The following is a 23,890-nucleotide window of genomic DNA, read 5'->3' as shown; positions in this document are numbered from 1 at the left end:
GAACAAGATGACAACATGTAGTTAGGTCAACGCTCATTATATGTCCTCAGAGGAGTAAGAACCAAGCCTTCACCTTGTTCTGACGATAGGAAGCTGTATTCAGGAGACAGGCTACTGTCACAATTCTTACTACTATTTATGAAAGAAATCAAGGCACAGAAGAGAATAGAATGAAGGGTTTTCTGCACTAAGAGGACAAAGCTGAGGACGGAAAAATTAATTTAAAGCTCATTTCATAGCTCCAAACGAATTTTACTTAAAATTATTGTTTGATTAGTATAAGAAAAAGATTCCTGACATTTGCTTCTGATTTCAGCATTTCCCCTGTCTCTTTCTCAGGTATGCTTGAGAATAATCCCAACCTTTACTTTTAAAACTGATTTTGAACATGGAATCTGGATTCAACTCACATGTTCTTCCATCAAAACTCTGACACATAATTTGTGTTTACTTTGCATATTAAAACAAGGCTACCTCACTTCCTAGTACCACAAAAGAAAGCAAAACAAATTATGTTTATGAATAATGAAAGTTACATAAGCAGAACTAAGTTGGCAAATCAAACGAAAATGCAAGATATAGAACAGAACAGAGCTTGCAAGGACAAGTTTTGCTTGCAAGGAGTTACGGCCTACGAACAATGAATTCCTGTTGAAGATGAAAGCCAGATATTAGACTGTATTTAATATCTGCCCCAGCTGACAATTTGCTGTGCATAATAAAACTGTAAACAGATGGGTGACAGGGAGACAAGGGAGAGATGACAACATCCTTTCCAGTTTAAGAACTTTCATGGTGTCACAGTCAGAAGCCATCTATAGCCTAAGCCTAAATCTCAGGACGGTGACTACCACAACAAACTTTATAATGAAGTCGCTACTACAGGGGCATCAGCCAGCAGTAAGGGGCTGTAGTCATTTTAAGAGATGTCCACAAATTTTTTAATACCTCTCTCTTCAAACGGTAGAGTCTAATTCCCCTCCCTTTGAGTGTGAGCAGACTTAATGACTCTCAAAACAAGCTCACAAAAGGCATTATGGCTTCTCTCTCTCTCTCTCTCTCATCAGTCATTCTGGGGAAAGCCAGCTGCCATGCCAGGAGGACACTCAAGCAGCCTTGTGGAAAAGTCTACACAGCCAGGAATGGAGGCCTCCAGCTTACACCAACTTGCCAGGCATGTAAGTGAGCCACCTTGGAAGCAGTTCCTATAGCTGTCGTCAATCTTTCAGGTAACCGTAACCCCAGCTAATATCCTGACTTCAGATTTTCTGAGCCAGAACCACCTATCTGAGCTGTTCCCAAGTTCCTTACCAACAGAAACTGTAAGATATTCAATGTTTATGTTTCAAGCTGCTAGGTTTTAGGGTAATTTGTTATGTAGGTATCGGTAACTACTACAGGCTCTAACATCCACAATTGACCCTTTTTCAATTACCCTTGAGATTTCTATGCATGAGCTTCTCTCTGCTGGTATTCCTCAGTGCCAAGAAATGCCTCCAGTTCTCAGCTCAAATGCAAGGCAAAAATAACTGATGTATGATAAAATCAATGAATGATTAAACAAATTACCAATCCCACCTACTTTTCCCAACCTCGAAGGTAAAGTCAGAATTCTTAACAAAATTCTGTTTTAAATACTATACGTATAATTTTAGGCTGAAGGCCATTCCCTCAGATGAGAATACACACCAAGTTCCAAAGGGAAAAGCAACAATAACACAATGCACCAGCACTCACTAAGTCATTCAGCAAACATTTATTTAACTTTGTAAGTGCAAAGTGCCTAAAATAATCAGACCACAAAGAGAAGAGGGACTATAGAAAATGTCCAAACATCTAAATTGCATTCCCACTTAGGGGAGAAAAAGTTAGGAAGAAAAAATTACAGAATTGCTTAATAATACTTTTTTCATGTTAAGCTTACCTTCTGTTTTTCTGAACACTGTAAAACATTCTTAGTAGTGGAGACGCAGTACCTTATCTTTCTGTTCACTATAAAGCTCCTGCCAGTATTCACTAGTTTTCTACCACATCAAACGGGTAATAAACCACTTTTGCATCCCCATCAATTGTCTCTCTTGGATGTTCAAGTTCCTTCTTTGCTGTCTTCTCCTTTTTTAGTCTTCAAATCTGAGTCTTCTCTCTTACAAACTCAATTTTGAGTTAAACGCAACTGCCCCTCCTAAAATACCTTCCTATTCTCCTTTCTCGTAGTCACAGTTCATTATCCACTCTCTACACTCTCTAACCAGAGTCTCTGTCCCTGTAAATCCCTGTACCTGGGCCTTCTGTCCTATCTGCATTCGTAACATCCAAGAGCTCCTAATTTTGTACCTGCCCAAGAGGTCACTTTAGACCTGACATAGAATTGACCATTCCCTTTGGAACCTCTCTTGAACTCTAGGTTTTGGAAGTGATTCCTCCACAGCCAATGTTCAGCCATATCCAAATCAATCAGAGTCCCCAGACCCTTTCTTTATAACCTTTTGGCTATAACCACTTCTGTTGGGTCATTAGTACGTACTACTTGCAACCTTTGCTTAACATCCTCCTTAATATGGACCCCTGTCCAATCTTTCCTGATACCACACTCTGAGATTAATCTTTATTAAACACCACGGCAGCAATCACTACCACTGGTGTGCTGTAATGACCTGAGTGACGCGGCAGCCTTCCTGAAGCCTGCTACCAGATGACTCCTTCCCGGGGCTTGATAGTAGCCACCAAAACTTTACCCCCCCAGGATTGTAACTAGAGCATCTGCTGAAGAAAGTAAGCCAAGAGGGCTGAGACTCCTGGTTTAATACCTAAATCCCAATAGATTGGCATTCAAAGACTCCCACGACTTACCGCTCTGGCCCTTTTTCTGGCTGTCCTTTATTTTGGCTCAAATCTTTAACTTGGAATATCCTTCCTCCTATCCTTCCTCCCTACCACTCAAGATTCAACTTAAACAATCCCATTCGTATAACGACTTTTTCATTCATTTCAACCTAAATTGATCTTCCATTCTGAACTTTACCACTAACCATCTACCATTAATCTGGCAACTAATTATGCCTTCCTTCAACTCTTATCTTGAATCGTTTTTATTTTTAAAGTCTTTTTAAGTCTGTGCATGTATTTTTACTATGTGCGTGAATGAATTTTCAAACCGGAAAACAGGACCCGTGACTGTTAACACACCTTGCCCACAGTAGCCGCTGGTGCATGACAGGTTTGTAAACAACATTGATTACACATGCTTTCCTCCTGCAGGAGGAGTCTGACATTGGGAGGAGGTTATTCTGAAGGTAGCCAGGATCAGAGGGAAAAAGGAGCGTTAGACAACCCCCAACCATTAAGCCCAGATAACATTCGACCACTGGAGATTCATTCAGTCAATAAGCTCTTCTTCCATCCATACAAATCAATGTGTCCATTAGCTCAAGCCCACTGGCCCTTGGGATCAAAACAATTGAAAACACCATGGGAGAGAAAGAATAAAGGATGTGTGAAAAAGAATCCTTTCTCCAGTAAATGTTGAGTCCTTCCCTCTATCAGCACTCCTTACCCAATTAGGCTTCTTCTACTGTCCAAATCAGTGGCCTCCAAAGAAAGCACATGCAAGCTTCACAATGTAAACAATATTAATGTTATTATGTTTATCATTTAAAATAATACATAGGTATTGGTGAAATGGATTAAGAATGTTTTAATAAAAGGGGGACACAATCAAAAAGCATTTGGGGATCACTGGCTTACACTATCTACATTACTGAAAAGAGTGTAAGATTTATAAGCTGATTCTAAAATTTACATGACAATGCAAAGGGCCAAGAACAGTCAAGGTAACAGTGAGGAAGAAAGCTAGAGACTTATTATGAAGCTATAGTAATTAAGATAGAGTGGTGCTGGCTCAAGGACAGACAATGGACTAATGGAACAGAACAGAGTCCAGAAACAGATCCACACGTACACAGCCATTTGTTTGACAAAAGGGTTGCTGCAGTGTAGTAAGGATGATATTTTCAATAAACAGTAGGATCAAATAGATAATGGGTCAAATATAAACAACAATCCTTAACACAGACAAAAAACTCAATTCCTTGTAGATCTGAATGTGAAAGCAAATAAAAAAGCTTTTGGAGAAAAGCATGGAGGATTATCTTCATGACTTTGGTATAGGCAGATTTCTTCAACAGCTCACAAAAATGCTAACTTCGACAAATGACAACACTACTGAGAGTTTTTGAAAAAGTAAGCTATAGAGTAGAAGATATCTGCAATACATAAAGAACTACAAAAGAAAAATACAGACAGCCTATTAGAAAATTAGGGTCTTGAAAAAGCATTCATAAAGGGGGTTATCAAAATGGCCAGTAAGTTTAAGAAACGGTACTGAATATCATTATACATAAGGGAAATATAATTTATAGCCACAATGAGATACCAACACACAGCAGGGCTAAACTAAACAAACATTATCACATTCTGGCAAGGATGTGCAGCAACTAGGACCTCTCAGACACTGTTAATGTTAGTGAAAACTGGTGGAATTGTTTTAAAAAATTGTTTGTCATTATCTATAAAATATGGCCATATGTACACCCTATAGCCCAGCAATTTGACTACTAGGTACACACCCCACTAAAATGCATATAAATTTTCACTACAAGGTGTGCAGTGCTCACAGCCTTACTATTTGTAGTAACAGAAACTAGAGCCAACCCAAATATTTGCCTACAGTAACTTGTGGGAGGGCATTGGAGAGGAACAATGAATAGAGGTGGGCACACAGAAACGTCTGGAGTAGGGTTCTCGTAGTGTTTTATGAAGTCATTAAGCTGTATGTCCACTTATGATTTGTGTCCTTTCCCTATATGCATGTTAATATCTCCAGAAGGACAGCCAAGGCAACAAGAGAAAAGGCTTAAAGATTTTAACATATTATACCTATTATTTCTTCTTGTCTCTCTAATCTACTTGGCCTGTTACCTACTAAAGGAAAGCAAATGGTCATCTTTTCAGAACCAAGTTAGCTGCTTCTTAGAATCATGAGTTCAAATGGTTACTAATTAATTTTGTTAGGGAAAAAAAAAATTTAAACCTCCCCAATAGCGTAGTTAGGTTAAATGGTTATCATTTCCAAGTTTTCTTCCTCCTCCCTCAAGCTTTAAAGATGGACCCCACATTTATACATCGGCCCTTTTCTAATCTTTCAAGACTTTTCTTGTCTTTCCTGGTTTCTAACTCACCATATGGATTATAGCAAATACCTCTCAAGTCATGTTTTCAGGCTATTGGCTGAAAATAGTTAAGCACAGTTGTAAATCTGTTTTCTGTGAAAATAAAAATGTTCTCTCTGATGTCACAGTAACAGGATCCCTATTTAAGCAGCGGGGTCTTTCATAGGATTTGTAAATTGTATTAATGCCAAAAGTATTTTGTAGACCTCAATGACAGCAAGTAAGTCAGATCGGGAATGAAAGGCACAAGGCACACAGATAATGAATTTATTCCACACAAATCAAGAAACAAAAAGAACCCAAGACCTTGTATTTAAAATCAACTGACAAATTCAAACATCAGCACAACAGATAATTACTACATTTAAGACTCAGCACCGCTATCCGTATTAGATGAATTATTTTAAAAAAGACTCATTTTTGTCAATCACAGTTTTTTGTTGTTGTTTTTTACGTTTTATTTATTTCAAGTGTGTTTTTCCAGAACCCATGAGCTCCAAGTCAAGTAGTTGTTTCAATCTAGTTGTGGAGGGTGCAGCTCACAGTGGCCCATGTGGGGATCGAACCCGCAACCTTGTTGTTAAGAGCACCGCACTCTAACCAACTGAGCTAACTGGCTGCCCCCAATCACGATTTTTTTAAAAATCAGAGTATCAGAGTAAACTATGAAATTCAGAAGTGTGATTTTGATGTGTGTATGTATGCTAAAATATGCATCTGAAGTTTTAACTTTTACATTCTTAACTAATGAATTTTGGAAATTTGTTCTACAGGATTAGGTGTCTTAAATTTTCCTTCTCTACTCTTCTTTGCAAAACAAACAAAAATCTATATTCTCTAGAGAAATGTTTCTTGAATAAAAATTCATTTCAGAGAAACCAGTGTGAGAAACAGCACAATAATGGTGATAGGCATATTCTAACAAGGCCATTCTTGGGGAACAGTTCCCATAATAAACTACTTTGCTCAAATTTGAATCGGTTGGTTCTTCCAAAATTACTTCTTTTTTATTTATACTCTCTTAGAATACCAGAGATATAACAGGTACATACCAGAATATTCTAAAACAGAGATGGACCTCGATCACTAAGTCAGGGTAACTGTAATGAAATGTGCATATTGCTCTCTGAGTAACTTCTGGTCTTCCCTTTCATATTCAGAAAGCGAGACTCTTCCTTAAGTTCCAAAATGTCAGTTTCTTTCCTTTCTTACTATTGTAAGAATAATCCAGAATCTTCTACGTGGTGACTCTTTTTATCTAGTCCTCTAGCTATTCTAATATTGTACAGTCATCTAGTGTTGCATTTTTCAAACCACGAGTAGCAAGGGTCATGAAATCATTTTTTAGTAGTTTCCCATTAACATTAAAAAAAAGTAAAAGAAGGTGGCCGGATGGCTCAGTTGGTTAGAGCACGACCTCTTAACAACAAGGTTGCCGGTTCAATTCCCGCATGGGATGGTGAATTTTTGTGCCCCTGCAACTAAAGACTGAAAACTGCGACTAGACTTGGAGCTGGGCTGAGCCCTCCACAACTAGATTGAAGAACAACGACTTGACTTGGAGCTGATGGGCCCTGGAAAAACACACTATTCTCCAATATTCCCCAATAAAAAAACATTTAGAAAAAAAAAAGTAAAATAAAAAAATCCCAGGGTGTACTGTATATGTGGGTATTGTTTTGTGAATATTTTGTTTTAAAAACTTAGTACACATAGTATCTGGTATGTCTACATACCGACCAGGTGATATAAACTATTCTTGACTTGCGTCATGATCACACTCTAAAAGCCACAGATATAATGGGCTTTATTATAGTTTTATTAATTGTTACACATGGAACTTCAACCAAATAATTCTTTATTCAGAACCTAGGCTAACCTTTAAGGCTAGATACCATGTAAAGATCATTCTGCTTAGTTGAAAGCAGAGATTTCTTAGAATAGATAGATCAACAAACTCTGGCAAAATACACTGCCTGGTTGGTATTTTAATATATGCACGTTGGAGGTAAGGATGATGAGACCAAAGCAAAATAGTGTCTCTACACATAAATGATTAGCTTTCAGCTACCTAGCCCACTGGCTCAGTAACTCAGTGACAAGAGCAAATGTCTCTCCACAACCCAAAATAAAATTTAAAAAGAGGAAATGGAAGTGAATCTAACTTCAATTAGATAAACTTTCATATTTCACTATCAATTTCCCATAAAGCATACTGTCCATATCTGAATTTCTCAGGAAATTCACTAATTGATATAAGGACCTCACTGAACAGGTGCTCTGAACACACTACTATATTTTCATGAAAGAGAAAGAGAAGAACACAAATAAGTCATGCATATCTTTGAGTGTTAAATAAGATGCAGGTGTCTACTTAATATGGCATAGTAAACCCATGGGAGGACGGCGCTTTCTGTACCAAAAATAAATCTAGTAAAATTTTATAACTGTAGTGCAATATATTAGGTTGGTGCAATAGTAACTGCAATTTTTACAATTTTTTTAACCTTTTAAACTGAAATTACTTTTGTAAACTAATACGTTAGCAAATGTAGAGGAACTGGTCTATAGGAGGTTAAGCAACTCTTCATCAGACATATCAACATTTCACTAGAAGGAAATCACTCTGCCACCACTGACTACATTATTCTAAACAGACAGGAACCCAATCCTATTCTCTTCGTGCGTTACGAATCTTATTTCTGGAGTCCAAAAATGTACACAGAGCAATGCTTGGGAAATCAACTGAGAAAACAGAAGAGAAGGAAATCATATGGGTTCTCCAGTGTACAGGGAGTACACGCCAGATGTAGCCAAAGAACATCCTGCATTTGATAGCAGCTAAGATTAATGACCCATTAATGTCCTAGAGGATACAAAGAAAATGTCCTACCGTCTTACCTAGTTGAAGAACAATAGCATATAAACACCTACAACTCTCTTCTCAAAACTCTCCAGTGTTACCCACTTCCTTCAGAATAAAACCCAAATCCTTAGCAATAACTTATAATCTGGACCTACATCTATCATCTTATTTCCTGTCATTTTCCCTTCACCTATTCTACAATGTTCAATAATTCTATGAAAAAGTATACAACAGCATTACTTTTCACGGCAATGCAATTTAAAATCACAATGAGATACTACCACAAATTCAAAAACATAGACTAAATACCAGGTTTAGGCAAGGATGAGGAACAACAGCAAATCTCTGACATTGCTGGTGAAATTGTAAAATCATTTTGGAAAAATGTCTGGCAGTGGCTACTAAATCTAATCACACACATAACTAAATGATACAGCAATAGCACTCCTGAATATAAACCCCAAAGAAATTAGCGCCTATGTTCATCAAAAGACACGTACAAGATTGTGCATAGCACTTTTATTCATAATAGCTCCAAACTAAAAGCAACTTAAATATCCACCAACAATAGAGTAGAGTAATAAATTGTGGGCTATTAAGACAATGCAACACTTTCGTAGCATTAAAAAAAGCTACAATGCAACATGGATGAATCCCATAGACATTAATATTGAGGGAAAGAAAACAGACACAAAAGAGTACATACTGGATAATTCCATTTACATAAAGTACAGAAATAGGCAAAAATAATCTGTGATGATGGAAGTAGAAGAGTGATCACCTTTATTTGTTGGTTTGTTCTGAACTAGAGGTATTAAATGGGAAGTGGCACGAGGGAGACTTCTGGGTGCTGGAAAGGTTCCATACTTTGATCTAGGTAGTTGTTACACAAGTGTATACACATGTATAAATTCAGGGAGCTGTACATTTAAGATCTGTATACTTTGTAGTAAAGTTATATACAAATATATATTAACATACACACACATACACATACAAAATGTCTCAAGTTATATACAGTTAGTTACAATTCAATACACCACTCCCACTCCTCTGAGAACTTTTTGGCTCTGTCAGGCCATCCTTTACTTTATTACTACTTTTACTAATTCAAGGAAAAGGGAAGGGAGTAAGTACTACATAGATAATTAATGCTAAAATAATTCCTTACCTTTAACAAAGGGCAGCTGCAAAGGTTGGGAAAGGAGAGTGGAAAATTAACCCCCAGAAGGAAATCCTTGTTTCTCAGATACCTCTGCTGACTCTCCTCTTCTGGCTCTCCCCAGGAGCGCAGCTGATGGAGCCTGTAGGAGGCTTTCAGAGACAGGAAAAGAGCTAACCATCTGAAACAAACCACAGCAGACATGCTTATTCAGTGCTCCATGGAGGTTTGAGGGTAGTTCATAGCAGCAAGGAACCTTGTCTCTCATTAACATGTCTCTTGTAAATCTTGAGCATTTTAGAAACAGTTCTTTCCTACTGTGAGATAAAGCCATTTCATACTTTTGTTCTGTAAATTCTATCTTTGGCATGACGTGGTTTGCTACTATGAAAACTAAAATCCTCCGTAAAGCTCATCCCAGTATTATGGAATATTCAACTCTATCACAAAAACTCTATCATAAAAATATCCTCGTATTAGGGAGCGCCTTTCCTAATGAGGCTACTATTACAGAAATACAAGATAATAAAGTGAAAGCTATTATACCAAGGAATAATAACACAGAACTAAGTTTCCCAGAACACTTACGGCAGACTATGCTGCAATCACTACTAACTAAAGGCATCACCAGCCATCATCTGCCCCACCGAAGCAAATAACATATAGTAGACTAACTAGAAATTAAGAAGACTTGAAGACCTTCTGGTAGCATTTGGGAGAAGAGCCTAAATAGTTTTTATTTACGGTGTATCATGAAACATCATGCAATTATTAAATGATCAAAGAAAACTATGATTCCCTAATAAAAATTTTTATTCTTAATAGAATGAGAGGCTTCTCTAAGATGATATAACATCAAATATTTAATTTCACAGTACTCAACATTTGTCCTCATTTATTCCCAAAGGCTCTCTCACCAAACAATGAGCAAACTTCTCACCTGGTCAAAAGTCCCTGAAGCATGAGGTTTGCCATTTCTGCTGGAGATACATCAATAAAGCGAAGGAAAGAGAAACAGCTTTCTTCATTAACACCTAGAATATCAAAGGACAAAGTTAAACTCAATAGCAAGCCAAGAGACAATACTCAACTAAAGTCTGATGAACTGCTGAATTTTGGCTTAAGAATCAAAACATAGCCGAAAGGTTCGAAACCTCAGCCACTTTGATGGAAGTCAGGGTGTCATATTTTTGCACTAAAATCACAAGTAGAAGAAGCAGACCTACGAGAGGTGGCATATATTGGGCCAGAGTAAAGCTGGCTCATCAGTTACCTTTGGGGTTTTTGGATCCTTTGCTAAGTGCCTTCTTCTTTTTATCATGTCAGGAAAAAGAAAAACGGAAAGGATACAGGTGAAAGATTCTTAATATTGTGGACAATGCTCAAAGTTGAGCAGCTTCTTTTCCTTAGACTAAGGGGAAGGAAACTAGGCCACATTAATAAGAGTCCTGCATTGTCTCTGTCGAGTTTCAAGAGTGTAAGAAATTCTTAAGAGTTGGGTATAAAATAAAGATGGAAGGTCAATGTAATAATTTTTTACTGCTCCTGTTATAGTCACAAATCAGAGAGTCTATAGATGAAGGTGACTAATTCACTTAAATCTTATCAAGACTATAAATAAAAACCTAGCATGCCAGGCAAACCACTACTAGTTCCAAAGCAGTCACTCAGCAAAACAAAGAGTAGCATCCTGGTAAATCCTACATACTTTTCTTCCCAAAGATCAAAACACCTACCTTTGTGAAAGAGAGACTGCTGGATATAGTCCGGTGCAAATGGAGAAAGAAGAACCCTTAACCACCTGTAAAGTAAGTAAATAAAATAAATCCGAACTCAAATACAAATATTGGGAAGTTAACTACACTGGAGGTTCCAAACTAAACAGAATCTTTTAGGTTTGAAATTCTTTATATTTTTAAGAAGTTTGTTATTACCAAAAATCATGGCATAAAATGTCAGAAAGTAGTAAGTGCTTAATAAAAGTATAAGAAGATAATACAAGTTCAAAGTGGTCTCATTTTATTTCAGACACTCATAATTTTAGCACCCTAAGCTTTCATATACTAGTCAAACAAAAAGCACCGTACCTCTCGTCTGCTTCCTTCTGCTTATCTAGTTAAGTATTAGCCTGGAGCTATCACAGACATAGAATTCTTAAAATTAAAATCCAAGAAATTCCTCAATTTCAGTTTCATTAGGCTAAATGTTGTCAATAATTAGTTTGATGGTACTGTTTATATAGTTCCTCTACAGAAGGAGCTTTCTAAATCCATGGTTCTCAAATGTGAGTGTGCGTAAGAATCCTTTGGGAGCTTATTAAAAGGTCCAGAAGCCAGGGCTACCCTCGATCAGGAGTAAAACTGACCCACACGCCAATTTTCTAAATGGAAGCAGTCTCTGGCATTAACAACCACTTCACCTTTATCCAAAACCTGTCATTGCTGATTCAGATACGAAGGTATATTTGATTAATTCAAAATCCAATCAGTTCTCTCACAAGTGCTATTCCAAGTATAAAATAAGCCACCATAAAGCAATTTCGGTGCTGGGGCAGAAACATTTGCTTTTGGTGCAAGTACATATTTGCACACAGGTGCATATTCCTCGTTTGGAAAGGCAACTACAAGTGGTGACGGCCTTTGAGGTCACCTGGTTAGACCCTAGATAGCGCAGAGATTCCAACCAGGAGATGCCTTAACGAAGAGCTGTCCACCCTTTGTTTAAATATCTCTTGCTGAGGAACTCAAACATTCTCCACTAAATTTATCTCCATAAACCCCCCAATTAAAAAACACTCCCAGAGGAAACAGGCATTAACATTTGCTCACCTGTCTCGTGAATGGTTAAAGACCCTGATCTGTCCATGACGGTAGATGAACTTTGAAATCTGGTATGGCTTTAGGGAAATATGAAATGGAGACCAAGTTTCTTGTCGTTCAAATAATTCTGGGTGATTACACACCTAAGAGGGAGGGAAATAACAAGACAACATTTTTAGGTGCAGACACCACCCTGTGAAATGATGGGGGATCCAAAACCCTGAATGTTTGCCTTTGTGAATATATACTTTCCCATTTTCATCTTTTTAACAGACTGTTCACTGGGCATTAAGGCTAGAGCTTTTTCCTTGAAGTGGGTTAGTAAAGACCACTCCAGGGTAGCTGCCTCAAGCTCTTACCTTCCTAAACTGCATGACCAGGTTCATGAGGCTGCTGGTGGTGGTCTGTGCTTGCTGGGTGGAGCCCATAGAAGACTGCAATAGATCCTCAATAGAAATTTTGTTCTTTAGTGCCTGATATAGCAGCTTTTGTCGGCTGGTCAGCTGACAATACATTAGAATCTCAATCTAAAAATCAGGGAGAACAGTTCTATTTTGAAAAACAGTTTGTAAGATTCAGTATCAGCATAAAGTTTAAAACGCATGCAAGCCAGAGTATGACTGAAAAAACAATGTACATATCTCTATAAACCTGTGGTGTGGTTAATTATCCAGAAAAATGATTTTTTTTCTTGCCCCTTTTCGCTTATCACTCACTCTACATGCTGTTCCTGGCAATCTCTTCCATTTTCAGGAGCACCAATTATCGTCCATCACAGTGACTTACAACAAAAATATATTCCTAAATAGCCCTATACCTATACTTTCAACTACCTACTCTAATAGTACCACTCAGAGTCTGCAGCATTTGTTTATGTGACATATCAGAAAAAAAATTCTTTTCCACAATTCCCTAAATTAACAGCACTACCATTCACTCAATCGCCCAAAGAGAAACTTCAGTCAGCTCTGATTTTTCTCTCTCATACCCCATGTTCTATCATTTCCTAAGTCTCAACTCAACCTGGAAATTTACTTTGAACCACACTTTCTGACCATTCCCGTTGCTTTACTGCAGAATCTCATCGTATCATCTAGACTGTTATTATTTTGGGGTCTTCCTGCCTCTGGTCTCTCCTGGTTCTGAGAAGCTTTCCATACAAATCTTATAAGGTAATTCAATTGCTGAAAACCTTCAGTGTACATTACTGCCTATAGTGAAATATTAAAAATTCTCCCACAGGCAGAAAAGACCTCCCATAATTGAACTCACCTTCCTGTCCCAGTCTCATCACCACATCGTCCTATAAACCTTAGCAACTGTGGTCTGAATGTCTGCCAAACATGCTGCATATTTGAATGTTGCTCTTTGTTCACATTGCTGTTGTTGCCTAGTACCCCTTTCTATCTTATTTTCCTAGTAAATGAGAACTCGTTGTTCCAGATCTACCTTACATGTCATTTCTGCTTTGATGCCTTCCCTAACCCTCCCTAACAGAACTACTTCTTATAGTTCACACAGACAGTCACTGTATCTCTATGACATAGCATTATAGTTAGTTATGTATTTATCGCCCTTAGAATTCTGAATGGAAACTCGAGGCTGCATCTTAATGTACCAGAGGCTGGCAGTCAATAAGAGTTCAGTAAATAAATAATTATTTAATAGATTAGAAACATTGCTGATGTTTAAGAAATTTACACTATGCACAGTGGTTAAGAACCATATTACATCTACCGTTCACCTCCCTATTGACTACTAACAAAACAGAAATTATGACACTGCGATTCTTTTTTAAGCCCTTTCTGATATAAAAGCCTCAAGATTCCATTTTTCATAAAGTATTTTCCTTCTATCAGCTACACCTGTGTGGCAGTACTATTTAGTTAAAATCAGCCAGTTTCACAAAATAGCCACCAACACTTTTTAAAAAATAAAACAAAGGTGCACTTCTATTCTTTTGTTTGAAGGTGTACATCCCCTCCACAATCTTGCAAAGACAGCTACTAACTTCAAAATGATCCACCCTTCTGACAGTGATAGAGGAGAAACACCTGATATTATCAAGAATCTGAAAAGATGCCTGTCCGACAGAGAGCAGAATTATGAGAAATGGAAGATGGGGAAAAATTCCAAAGGACTGGGAACTAGTAGAAGGAGGAAGGAGAATATGGGGAGAATTCATAGGAGGTAATAGAAAATTACAAAAGTCTGGTAAGGATCCAAAAAAGATACTTATAAACCAAAATTACTGGCTTTGTATGAGAAAATATAACCTGAAGCACATTAAACTTCTAAATCTAACTCTGTTTGCAGAAATACAGGAGACAGGAACATATGTGACAACACCACGATGATGCAATTAGCAAAATCTAGCATGTGGAAAACTAACTGTACAGGACAAATGACTCAGTTTCTTTAACAAAGAATTATAAGGGAAAGAAGATATTTAAGAGACATGACACCCAAATGCTATGGGTGGACCTTGCATGTATTCTGATTTAAAAAATGTAATTTTGTGTGTGTGTGTGTGTGTGTGTGTGAGTGATAGCGAGAGAGACAGAGAGACAGAGAGACAGAGAGACAGAGAGACAGAGAGAGAGAGAAAAACACAAGACCAAGTGGGGAATATCTGATTGCTAACTGGATATGTGATACTACTATGGAATAACTGCCTTTTTTAGCAGGGTTGATAATGATACATGGTTATGTATTTTAAAAATAACCAGATCTTTTAGATACATTTGAAAATTTTTGTAAATGAAATAAAGGACATCTGGAATTTGTTTCAGAATAATCTAGATGAGTGGGGATGGCCACGAGTTGATCATTGTTAAAGCTGTATGGTGATTATAAGAGAGTTCATTATACTATTCTTTCTACATTTGTAATGCTTCAAATTCTCTATAACAAAAAGTATAAAACAAAAAGAAAAAAACATAACTTGCCGTGATTATTTCACTCATATTAAATCTTCTTTGATCCACTCAGGTCAAACAAATTACTCTTCAACTAAACATTTATCAAGGAATTTTTTTTTTTTTTTTGCCCTGGAACCCTAAGTTGGTGACTATTAAGGCTTAATAAACTCATGAGGTCTTCTTTCCTTACCTTGTCAGACAATTCATTTTCCACATCTTTCTTGATTCTCCTCAGCATAAATGGCTTCAAGATCATGTGTAAGCGAGAAAGTTGATCTGAAATGCCAGGAGGCCCCCCCATAAATAATACATTATACCGATTTAAAACAAACAAAAGAAAAAATCATAATCATCTCTCACTAAACTGTTTTAATACCTTTTGGCTTAATGAGTCTCTGAAAGAAGACTTAAACAAATCTGTTTCCCAAGTAAGAAACCAAGGAATCGGAATCTTCCATAGCATCTTCCTATAGTCAACAGGGTAAATGCATTTTGCTCTCATTTACTCATACCAACGAGGACCACTTTATTTTTTATTAGAATTCATCTTTAGAGTGTTTCAGGAACATTTTTGTTAATAATAGGGTTCTCGTATAGGTATAATGCAAGCTATGTGGGACTCCCAGTGTTCCCAAAAAATCATTTTTTAAAGTATGTCAGCAAATTAACCACTTATAGTATAAGAAACTACTTAAAGACTTTTCTAATAGTTACCAGATGTCATTTCATGTCTATGCAATAAACACCCCATAACTCCCTTAATATTCAATAAGGCCAAGAGTACTGATAAACCAGATCAAACGTGTTCCCAGTAGAAATAAATCCTAATACAGATAGAAAATAACAATGACCCTTCTAATATTTTCAGTCTTTATCACAGGAAAAGAGCCTTACCCCATCCCACAAAGAATATAACTCTGATAGGAAATTTCTAGGATCTATGTGGAAAATGAGGATTCCGTAAGCCAAAATGTGGTGCTTTATAACTCTGCCTGTCCTGCCTTATTAGTCAATATTGCAACACCATCTGAATTAGTCCTTTTTTGACTCTTTTAAACATAAAAAAGTACATAATTATTTTGTAAGGAAAACAACTCCTCCCCCATCCTCCCATGTATACTAGAAGAAGAATTCTTTTTTTTTTTTTTAATTTATTGGGGTGACAATTGTTAGTAAAATCACATAGATTTCAGGTGTACAATTCTGCATTACATCATCTATAAATCCCATTGTGTGTTCACCACCCGGAGTCAGTTCTCTTTCCATCACCATATATTTGAGAAAAATTCTTCACACAGAAGAAAACATACAATTATGTCGTTGCCTACACTGATAACGTAGAAGAAAGTTCATAAAGTACTCACTCTCATCAATGGTGGATTTGTTTTCGGCATGGCTCTCAATGTCCTTGGAAAACCATTCATTAAATTCCTCATGCGAATCAAATAATGTTGGCATAATGAAATGCAGCAGAGCCCAGAGCTGGAAACAAAAGAAAAGTGAAGTAGCTGTAGGGCAACAAAATGACAGTGTATGAAGACATAATGAGGGGAGAGAGAGAGAGAGAGAGACAGAGAGAGAGAGAGAGAGAGAGAGAAAGAGTTGCAGGTATGGGTGTATGTCTGCGCCTAGGTGCATGTGTATACATGAGTGAATGAGACAGAAAGATAGAGAAAGTGTGTAAACACATGCCTCATCAACCAACGGTAATTTTATAAGGTGCTGTAGGAAAAAGTGATTATTTTCAATTAATTTCAAACTAAAAGTCTGAAAGTGCAAGTACTAATCAGATTCTGGAGTGACATAGTTTTAAAGATCTTATATATTTAAAAAATCGATTGCAAAATTAAATCCAATCTGAGGTAGCATAACGTGGTAATAACTAGATCAGGGGTCAGCCAAGTCTGGTCTGCCGTCTATTTTTATAAATAAAGTTTTATGGGAACATAGCCATACCTATTAATTTATGCATAGTCTAGGGCTGCCTTCACATTACAATGGCAAGGTTAAATAGTTGTGACAGTTGACTGTATGGCCTTTATAGAAATTTTTCTGACCCCTGTTGTAGATGGTCAATTATCTTTTCTAAAGGAAAAAATTTTACCTCCTCTCAGTGTTAAAGAATACTACCTTCCATTCTAGTATGCATTCGCTAGGTCTGTGCATTCGCTAGGTAGCATTCCGAATGTGGTCACCATTTATTACATAAATACAAAGAAATAAAGGAATTTATTTGCCTTAAGCCAGAGAACAAGAAAATAGGAATGTTGCCAAAAAACCCACACAATCCCACTGAGGGCAAGCTATGTTCAGAGTTTTCCTTTTAGGTGGGGATTGTAATTTGTACAGAGCCCTAACACTCCAGGCGGGCATGCGTAGAGAATTCCATTCTGTGCTGGAACCACTCTGAGTAATGCAGATACAAAGCTAAGCCCTTGACTCATGCCTACCTCTGCCATGGTGTTCTGAATGGGCGTCCCAGTTAGCAAAAGCCGATTCCGGCACTGGAACTGCAAGAGGATCTTCCAGCGAACACTGTCCAACAAGACAAATTCCAAATTCCAAATTAGCAGTAAATCTTTCTTTGTCCTACCAAGACCTCACAGTTCTAAATATGCTTTCCAAAAAAACAGCACTGAGATTCAAGTACTCCATCATATACACAACTGAAAAATATTATTCAACACAGCTACAGACAGGAAATTTCAGAGCAACTGACTACTTTAAAAGGAAAATATGGTATTAGGGTTTAGAAAAAGAAGGCCTCAAGTAGGCAGGGTAGGATCCTTTCTGCCTTGATAAAATTCTCTCTGTGTTGACACAAATCATGTCATTGTAGGATACTTCTCTGGAGTAGAAAGCTTTAAAAGTATTACTCTGTGCTTCCAGTATGAGTTTGAAGCGTGCAATGGAGAAAGGGGAAGGGTGTGAGAAGCAAATGCAAAGTGAGTCTATGGCTATGAGCATGTCCTACTTCAAAAGAGTATAAATGAAGTAATGCCCTTCAGAGGATGGAAAGTTCCATGGAAAATACCATCCTGCCAGTTACCACGGACCTTCAAGGAAGTCCTGCGTGCTCACCAAGTTAACAAAAATGCATCAAACCCAGGTTTAATACCACTGAGTAACATTTTATAGCTAAGCATTCATTTACTATTCAGTTTGGGATCTTAAAAGTATTAGAATACTTTAAACATATAAAAAGACTCCAATAAAAGGAGTCTTGGGGATCTAGTATCTACTCAGAGACTGGGATACCTCGCACAGGGCAGACAAAACCTACAATCCACATCATGTAACGATCTACTTCCTACTAAAATAACCTTCTAAAATAATCCTTCAAGGAAAGGGCAGATGCTTCTTCCTCCACAGAAAATGTCCTTGAAGAACAAAGATCTATTAAAATGTCATAATTATTGAGTAAGGCTAGAAATTGGGAAAAATCCTTGTATTCTAAACAGTAATATTTATGTTCCATGAAAAATGGGTAAGGGAATTTCTGCCTTCTAGTCAGATACATGGCTTATGCAGAGACCGTATTATGCCACGTTCTGAAACCTCTCTGATCTTTATTCATATGTGTGTATATATCATACAGATATAGGTGACCCTTGAACAACATGGGTTTGAACTGCGTGGGTCCACTTACACATGGATTTTTTTCAATATAGTATATGTATTTTCTCTTCCTTATGATTTTCGTAGTAACATTTTCTTTTCTCTAGCTTACTTTGTAGGGTATCCAATGAACACTTATCTTATTAGGGAGATCACTTCAGGGACGGTGTAGATAATGCTTGATCACTGCACTGTACACCTGAAGCTGAAGCTGAATAATAATGAATGTCAACTATAATTTTATATACATATACTTACAAGAAGTAGAGAACAGCATTAGGAATAGAGACAGTGGAAATGTAATGGCTCTGTGCGATGTCAGCAGGGTAGTAGATGGGGGAAGGGGAGTTATCACTTTGTGAGGGATATAAATGACAAATGTCTAAGTATTACATTGTTTTGTACACCTGGAACTAATAATAAAAAAAAGAATACAGTATATAATACGTAAAACATACAAAATAAGCATTAATCGACAGTTCACGTTATAGGTAAGACTTCTGGTCAACAGTGAGCTATTGGTACCTAAGTTTTTAAGAGAGTCAAAAGTTATACGCAGACTTTCAACTACAGGGAGTAGGGGGTGAAGGGTCCAGGTTGGCACCGTAATCACCGCGTTGTTCAAGGGTCAACTGTATATCATATATCTATATATCCTCAGTACATGGAGTTTGGTTTCTAGTACTCATGTTACCTGGAACTACTCTTGAGCGCCTGAGCCTCGTCCAATACCATGTACTGCCATTTGACCCGCTGGAAATACTTTACATCCTGCACCACCAGCTGGTAGCTGGTGATAACCACATGGAAGGGGGCATCCTGAGTATAAAGGGTCTTCTGTAAATATAAGAGGGGAAGGGTGAAAAGAGATACTTCACAATTCATAATAAGATATTAAGGAATGGATTGTATTTTCTAAGGCCAAGGAGTTTATTAATAGCCCTAATGATGTATTTCTACCATGTGGTAGATATACAACAAATTAAACCATAACTGCTTTTAAAGTAGTCACTATAATCACAAATCATGTTAAAAACTAGTTTTCAGCTTATTAAAGAAAAAAGTTTTTAATCCTGAGTTTCAAACCAGCTGATTGTCTATAACGGGAAAAGCATTGTAAAAGAAAAACATTACACTTGTCTACTGCCCAGAAATATACAAAAAGATTTCATAACTGAGAAATTACTCAAATAAACTGGAGAAATAATGATTGCACATGTAGAAGGTGTGATCAGAAAATATGGTGAATACTGCTGCTGAGTGCCATCCATCGGAAAGGCAGGGATCTTCAATACATGAAGTGGTGCACTGAACCTTAGTAACAGTGGGTGACAAGTTTCAACTTGTTTGGTACAGTCAATCGGGTGTGACTACAATTGAGAGAAGGTGTGTTTTAAAGTGTGCCATAAATTGTGGATCATGAACAATGTATTAACATGAAATGGGCAAATGGTTTCATCCTCTATTATGACAATGCTCTGTGTCACATATAGCTTCCGATTCGGCGATTTCTGTCAAATAAAAATATTTGTATCCTCATCCACCTTATTCACTGGATCTGGCACCATGTAACTTCTGGCTCTTCCCCAAAGTCAAAATGACCATGAAAGTAAACGTTCTGAATCAATTCATTCAGGACATCGAGGCAGCCACGACAGTGCAACTAAAGACACTCACGAAAGAGAACTTCCAGAACTGTTTCAGAAAGTGGCAAGAATAATGGGATAAGTGTGTTCGAAGTGAGGTGGAGTGTTTTGAGGGGAATTAATGGCAATGTGTCTTTTACTGTAATAAATTTTTAATTTAAACATTCACCATATTTTTCGATCACACCGTGTGTGTGTGTGTGTGTGTGTGTGTGTGTGTGTGTGTGTGTATGCAGTAAGCTGAAAGTTACCTGACTCCAGAACCTCCTGATAACTTTTCTATCATGAGGATTTCCCCAATATGGTAGCACCTGGAAAAAGGACCAATATATAGATTATTACCTATTGATAATTTTAAAGTATCATCACAAATATGTTATTCAGAATGTGTAAAAGAACCTAAAACAAATTAAATATAGGAATTCCTCTTCTGTCATTACCAAACTAGGTAATGGACTAGCACTCCTCCTGTTGACCAAATTAAAACACATAAAATATGTGTTTGAGGGTATCAGAGAACTACTGAGGAAGTGGAAATTATAGAGTCATGATCCAGAAAAGAAAGGAAGCCCAGAGATGCAATCCTGGCACCTGGTATATGGTCCCCCTTGAAGGTGATCCTTTCTAAAAGTTCTAGTTGAGAGGCTAAGAAACTGAACAGAGTTGTTGCTGTTGTTTTTAAAGAGATGTATGGCCCACAGAACAAAAACTATAGTTCAAGGAGAAGGGATTCTGATAACCGCATCCTCCCTGGCCTTAAATTAGGATCAAAGGATTCATACACACTGGTAGTAAAGGTATATTACACACACACTTGCCTCGGTACCTGCAGATTTGTTCCAGAACCCCGAGGATACCAAAACCAATGGATGCTAAAGTCCCTATATAAAATGGTATAGTACTTGCATATAACCTGTACATATATCCTCCTGATATTTTAAGTCATCTGTAGATTACTTATAATACCTAATGCAATGTAAATAGTTGTTATACTATACTGTTTAAGGGACAGTGACAAGAATAAGTCTGTACAAGTTCCCTACAGACACCCAGTACACATCAGCAACAATGTAACTTCTGCCCCAAGTATTTTCCATCTGTGGTTGGTTGAATCCATGGATGCAGAACCCTCAGCTACAGACAGCCAACTGTACTGAATTTCAGCTTCAAACTAGATTAAGGGGTTTTTGGGTTATTACTGCCCCAGGAAAAAAAATTACTAGTGGCAAGAAACCAAAACAAAACCTAAAACACAGAAATCCTCTCTCTGGAATAAGAAAACAGTATCCAGAACCCAGTTATCTCTACAATTTCTCCTATACAATGTCTGGCATACAATTAAAAAAAAAAAAAGCCACAGGAGATCTAGATAATGAAAATATCAGAAACAGACTTTTGAAAATAATTTAGTGATAGGTTTAATGACAGATTAGATGCAGCTGAAGAGAAAATTCGTGAATTAGATGATAGATCAGAAGAAAATATCCAGACTAAAGCACAGAGAAACAAAAGAATGCAAAATACTTTTTCTGTGATGCCTCTAGGTGTGGCTTTCTTTTTCTCCATATAGGGCTCAAAATGCTTCTTGAATCTGTAGCTTGATGTCTTTTGCTGTTATGAAAAAATCTCAGCCAGACAGAAACACAAATATGCAAAAAGGAATGAAGATCAAAGAAAATAAGTGAACATGTGAGTTACAGTAGTACCTTGGTTTTCAAATGTCTCCGTTGATGAGCATTTCAGTTTATGAACATCGTAAATTTTATGGATCTATGGTATCATTAGATAGTAAAATTCATGCTAAATTTACAATTTTAGGGGTTGATTTTAAAGGTCTGGAATGAATTAATCCATTCTGCATTACTTTCTTTGGGGAAACAGTGCCTCAGTTTTCGAACGTTTCAGAACTCGACAGGACATCCGGAATGGATTACGTTTGAAAACCGAGGTACCACTGTATATGAATAAATCTAAATAAGTTTAAAATGTATAATTAATAAAATACCATGGAGTTTAAGAGATAAAATAATATGATTTTTTGAAAAGTCACGGATACATGTTGTATTCTCCCTGTATCTACTGAATGAATGTATAATTGGCAAGCTAAGAGCGGAGGGGACAAAAAAAAAAAAAAAAAAAAGAGTAATAAAATCTAATCAATCCAAAAGGACCCAAGAAAGGAGAAAAAAAGGCAAGTTGAACAGGTGAAAATAAGTAGAAAGCAAACAGCAAGGCAGGAGATTTAAACTCCATATAGCAGTAATTACATTAAAAGTAAGCACAAATATTCCAAATAAAAGGCCAGAATGTAAAGATAGAGAACGATTAAAAGTGAAAAGAAGAAAAAGATACCATGTAAAAACTAACCAAAGAAATCTATCTAGTATCAGAGAAAATAGGTTTAAGGCAAAACCTTAAAATGGCAAATAAAATGGGGATGATTATAAACAGAAGATTTACTATAAACATGTTGTTGGAGAGAGAAGTCTTGAAGAGGGAAATTTCATAATAATAAAAGGTTTGATTCACCAAGATTATAAAGTAATTATAAATTTGTATATATCTCACAGCCTCAAAACATATAACGCAAAAATGGACAGGAGAAAACAGAAATGGATAAATACATGATTGTGGAAAATTTTAACATACCTCTTTCAGTCAATAATAGGACAGGCAGACAAAAAAATAAATAAATAAAGATACAGATGGACTGAACAAGTTAACAAACTTGACCTCATCAACATACACAACATTAAACTCAACAACTGCAGAATACCTATCATTTTCAAACACACATAGGGCATTTATAAAAACTGACCATATGCTGGGCTATAAAAGCCAAGTTCAACAAATTTCAAAAGATAAAAATAATAAAAAGCATGTTTTCTTATCATAGTGGATTTAAGCTATAAATTAATAACAAAAAGGTACCTAGAAAACCATCCTTTGTTTGGAAATTAAGAACCACACTTTTAAATAACCCATGAGTCAAATATAAACTTGCAGTAGAAGCTACAAATTATTTTGAATTGAAAGAAAATGAAAATGTAATCCATCAAACCTTTGGACGGCTATAGCCATGTTTAGAAAACAATTAATACCCTTAAATACACATATTAGAAAAAGCTAAAATCAACAATCTAAGCTCCACCTCAAAACGTTAGAAAAATTTTAAAGTTTACCAAAAAAGTAGACAAGAATAAAAGAGCATAAATAAATGAAATATAAAACATACTAAATAGCCAATTCAAGGGCTGGAAAATAGTACATTAACTATAGAAAAAATGTAAATCGTATTTCATGGGAAAAAGGAGGAAGTCAGAGACACACTAGAACCATAAAATGAGTGTTACTCAGATACTTGGCAACTAAAATGAACTTTCAGATGTTATCATCATAGATTTATGTATTTTCTTAAGGTAATCTATAAACCTGAGCAGAGTGTATATATAACTATGTTCTGTAGGGAAGTAAACACATTTATGACAATCTAAAAGAGTAATGACAATAAAAACAATGAATTAATAGAGTAGAGGTCATCAAACCTTTTCTGTAAATGGCCAGATAGTAAATATTTTGGCTTTGCAGGCTATATGGTCTCTGTCACAACTACTCAACTCTGCTACTCAA

General features: G+C 36.7%; 1 protein-coding gene across 1 annotated transcript in view; it reads right to left on the bottom strand.

Annotated features, from left to right (window-relative positions):
* Window positions 1-23,890, bottom strand: part of INO80 (INO80 complex ATPase subunit) — a 116,201-nt gene that overhangs the window by 44,767 nt on the left and 47,544 nt on the right. Inside the window, exons 15-24 of the mRNA XM_033108373.1 lie at window positions 20,512-20,571; window positions 19,309-19,451; window positions 17,447-17,531; window positions 16,361-16,478; window positions 15,187-15,272; window positions 12,435-12,602; window positions 12,085-12,218; window positions 10,993-11,057; window positions 10,197-10,290; window positions 9,266-9,437 (exon numbers count right to left, since the gene is read on the bottom strand). Of these exons, the coding sequence (XP_032964264.1) occupies window positions 9,266-9,437; window positions 10,197-10,290; window positions 10,993-11,057; window positions 12,085-12,218; window positions 12,435-12,602; window positions 15,187-15,272; window positions 16,361-16,478; window positions 17,447-17,531; window positions 19,309-19,451; window positions 20,512-20,571 (1,125 nt within the window). The remainder of the gene's footprint in view (window positions 1-9,265; window positions 9,438-10,196; window positions 10,291-10,992; window positions 11,058-12,084; window positions 12,219-12,434; window positions 12,603-15,186; window positions 15,273-16,360; window positions 16,479-17,446; window positions 17,532-19,308; window positions 19,452-20,511; window positions 20,572-23,890) is intronic.

This window comes from Rhinolophus ferrumequinum, chromosome 6 (genome assembly GCF_004115265.2).
Source record: "Rhinolophus ferrumequinum isolate MPI-CBG mRhiFer1 chromosome 6, mRhiFer1_v1.p, whole genome shotgun sequence".
Lineage (NCBI taxonomy): Eukaryota > Metazoa > Chordata > Mammalia > Chiroptera > Rhinolophidae > Rhinolophus > Rhinolophus ferrumequinum.
The sequence above is the reverse complement of the archived record's forward strand: the minus strand, read 5'-3'. Positions and strand labels throughout refer to the sequence as shown.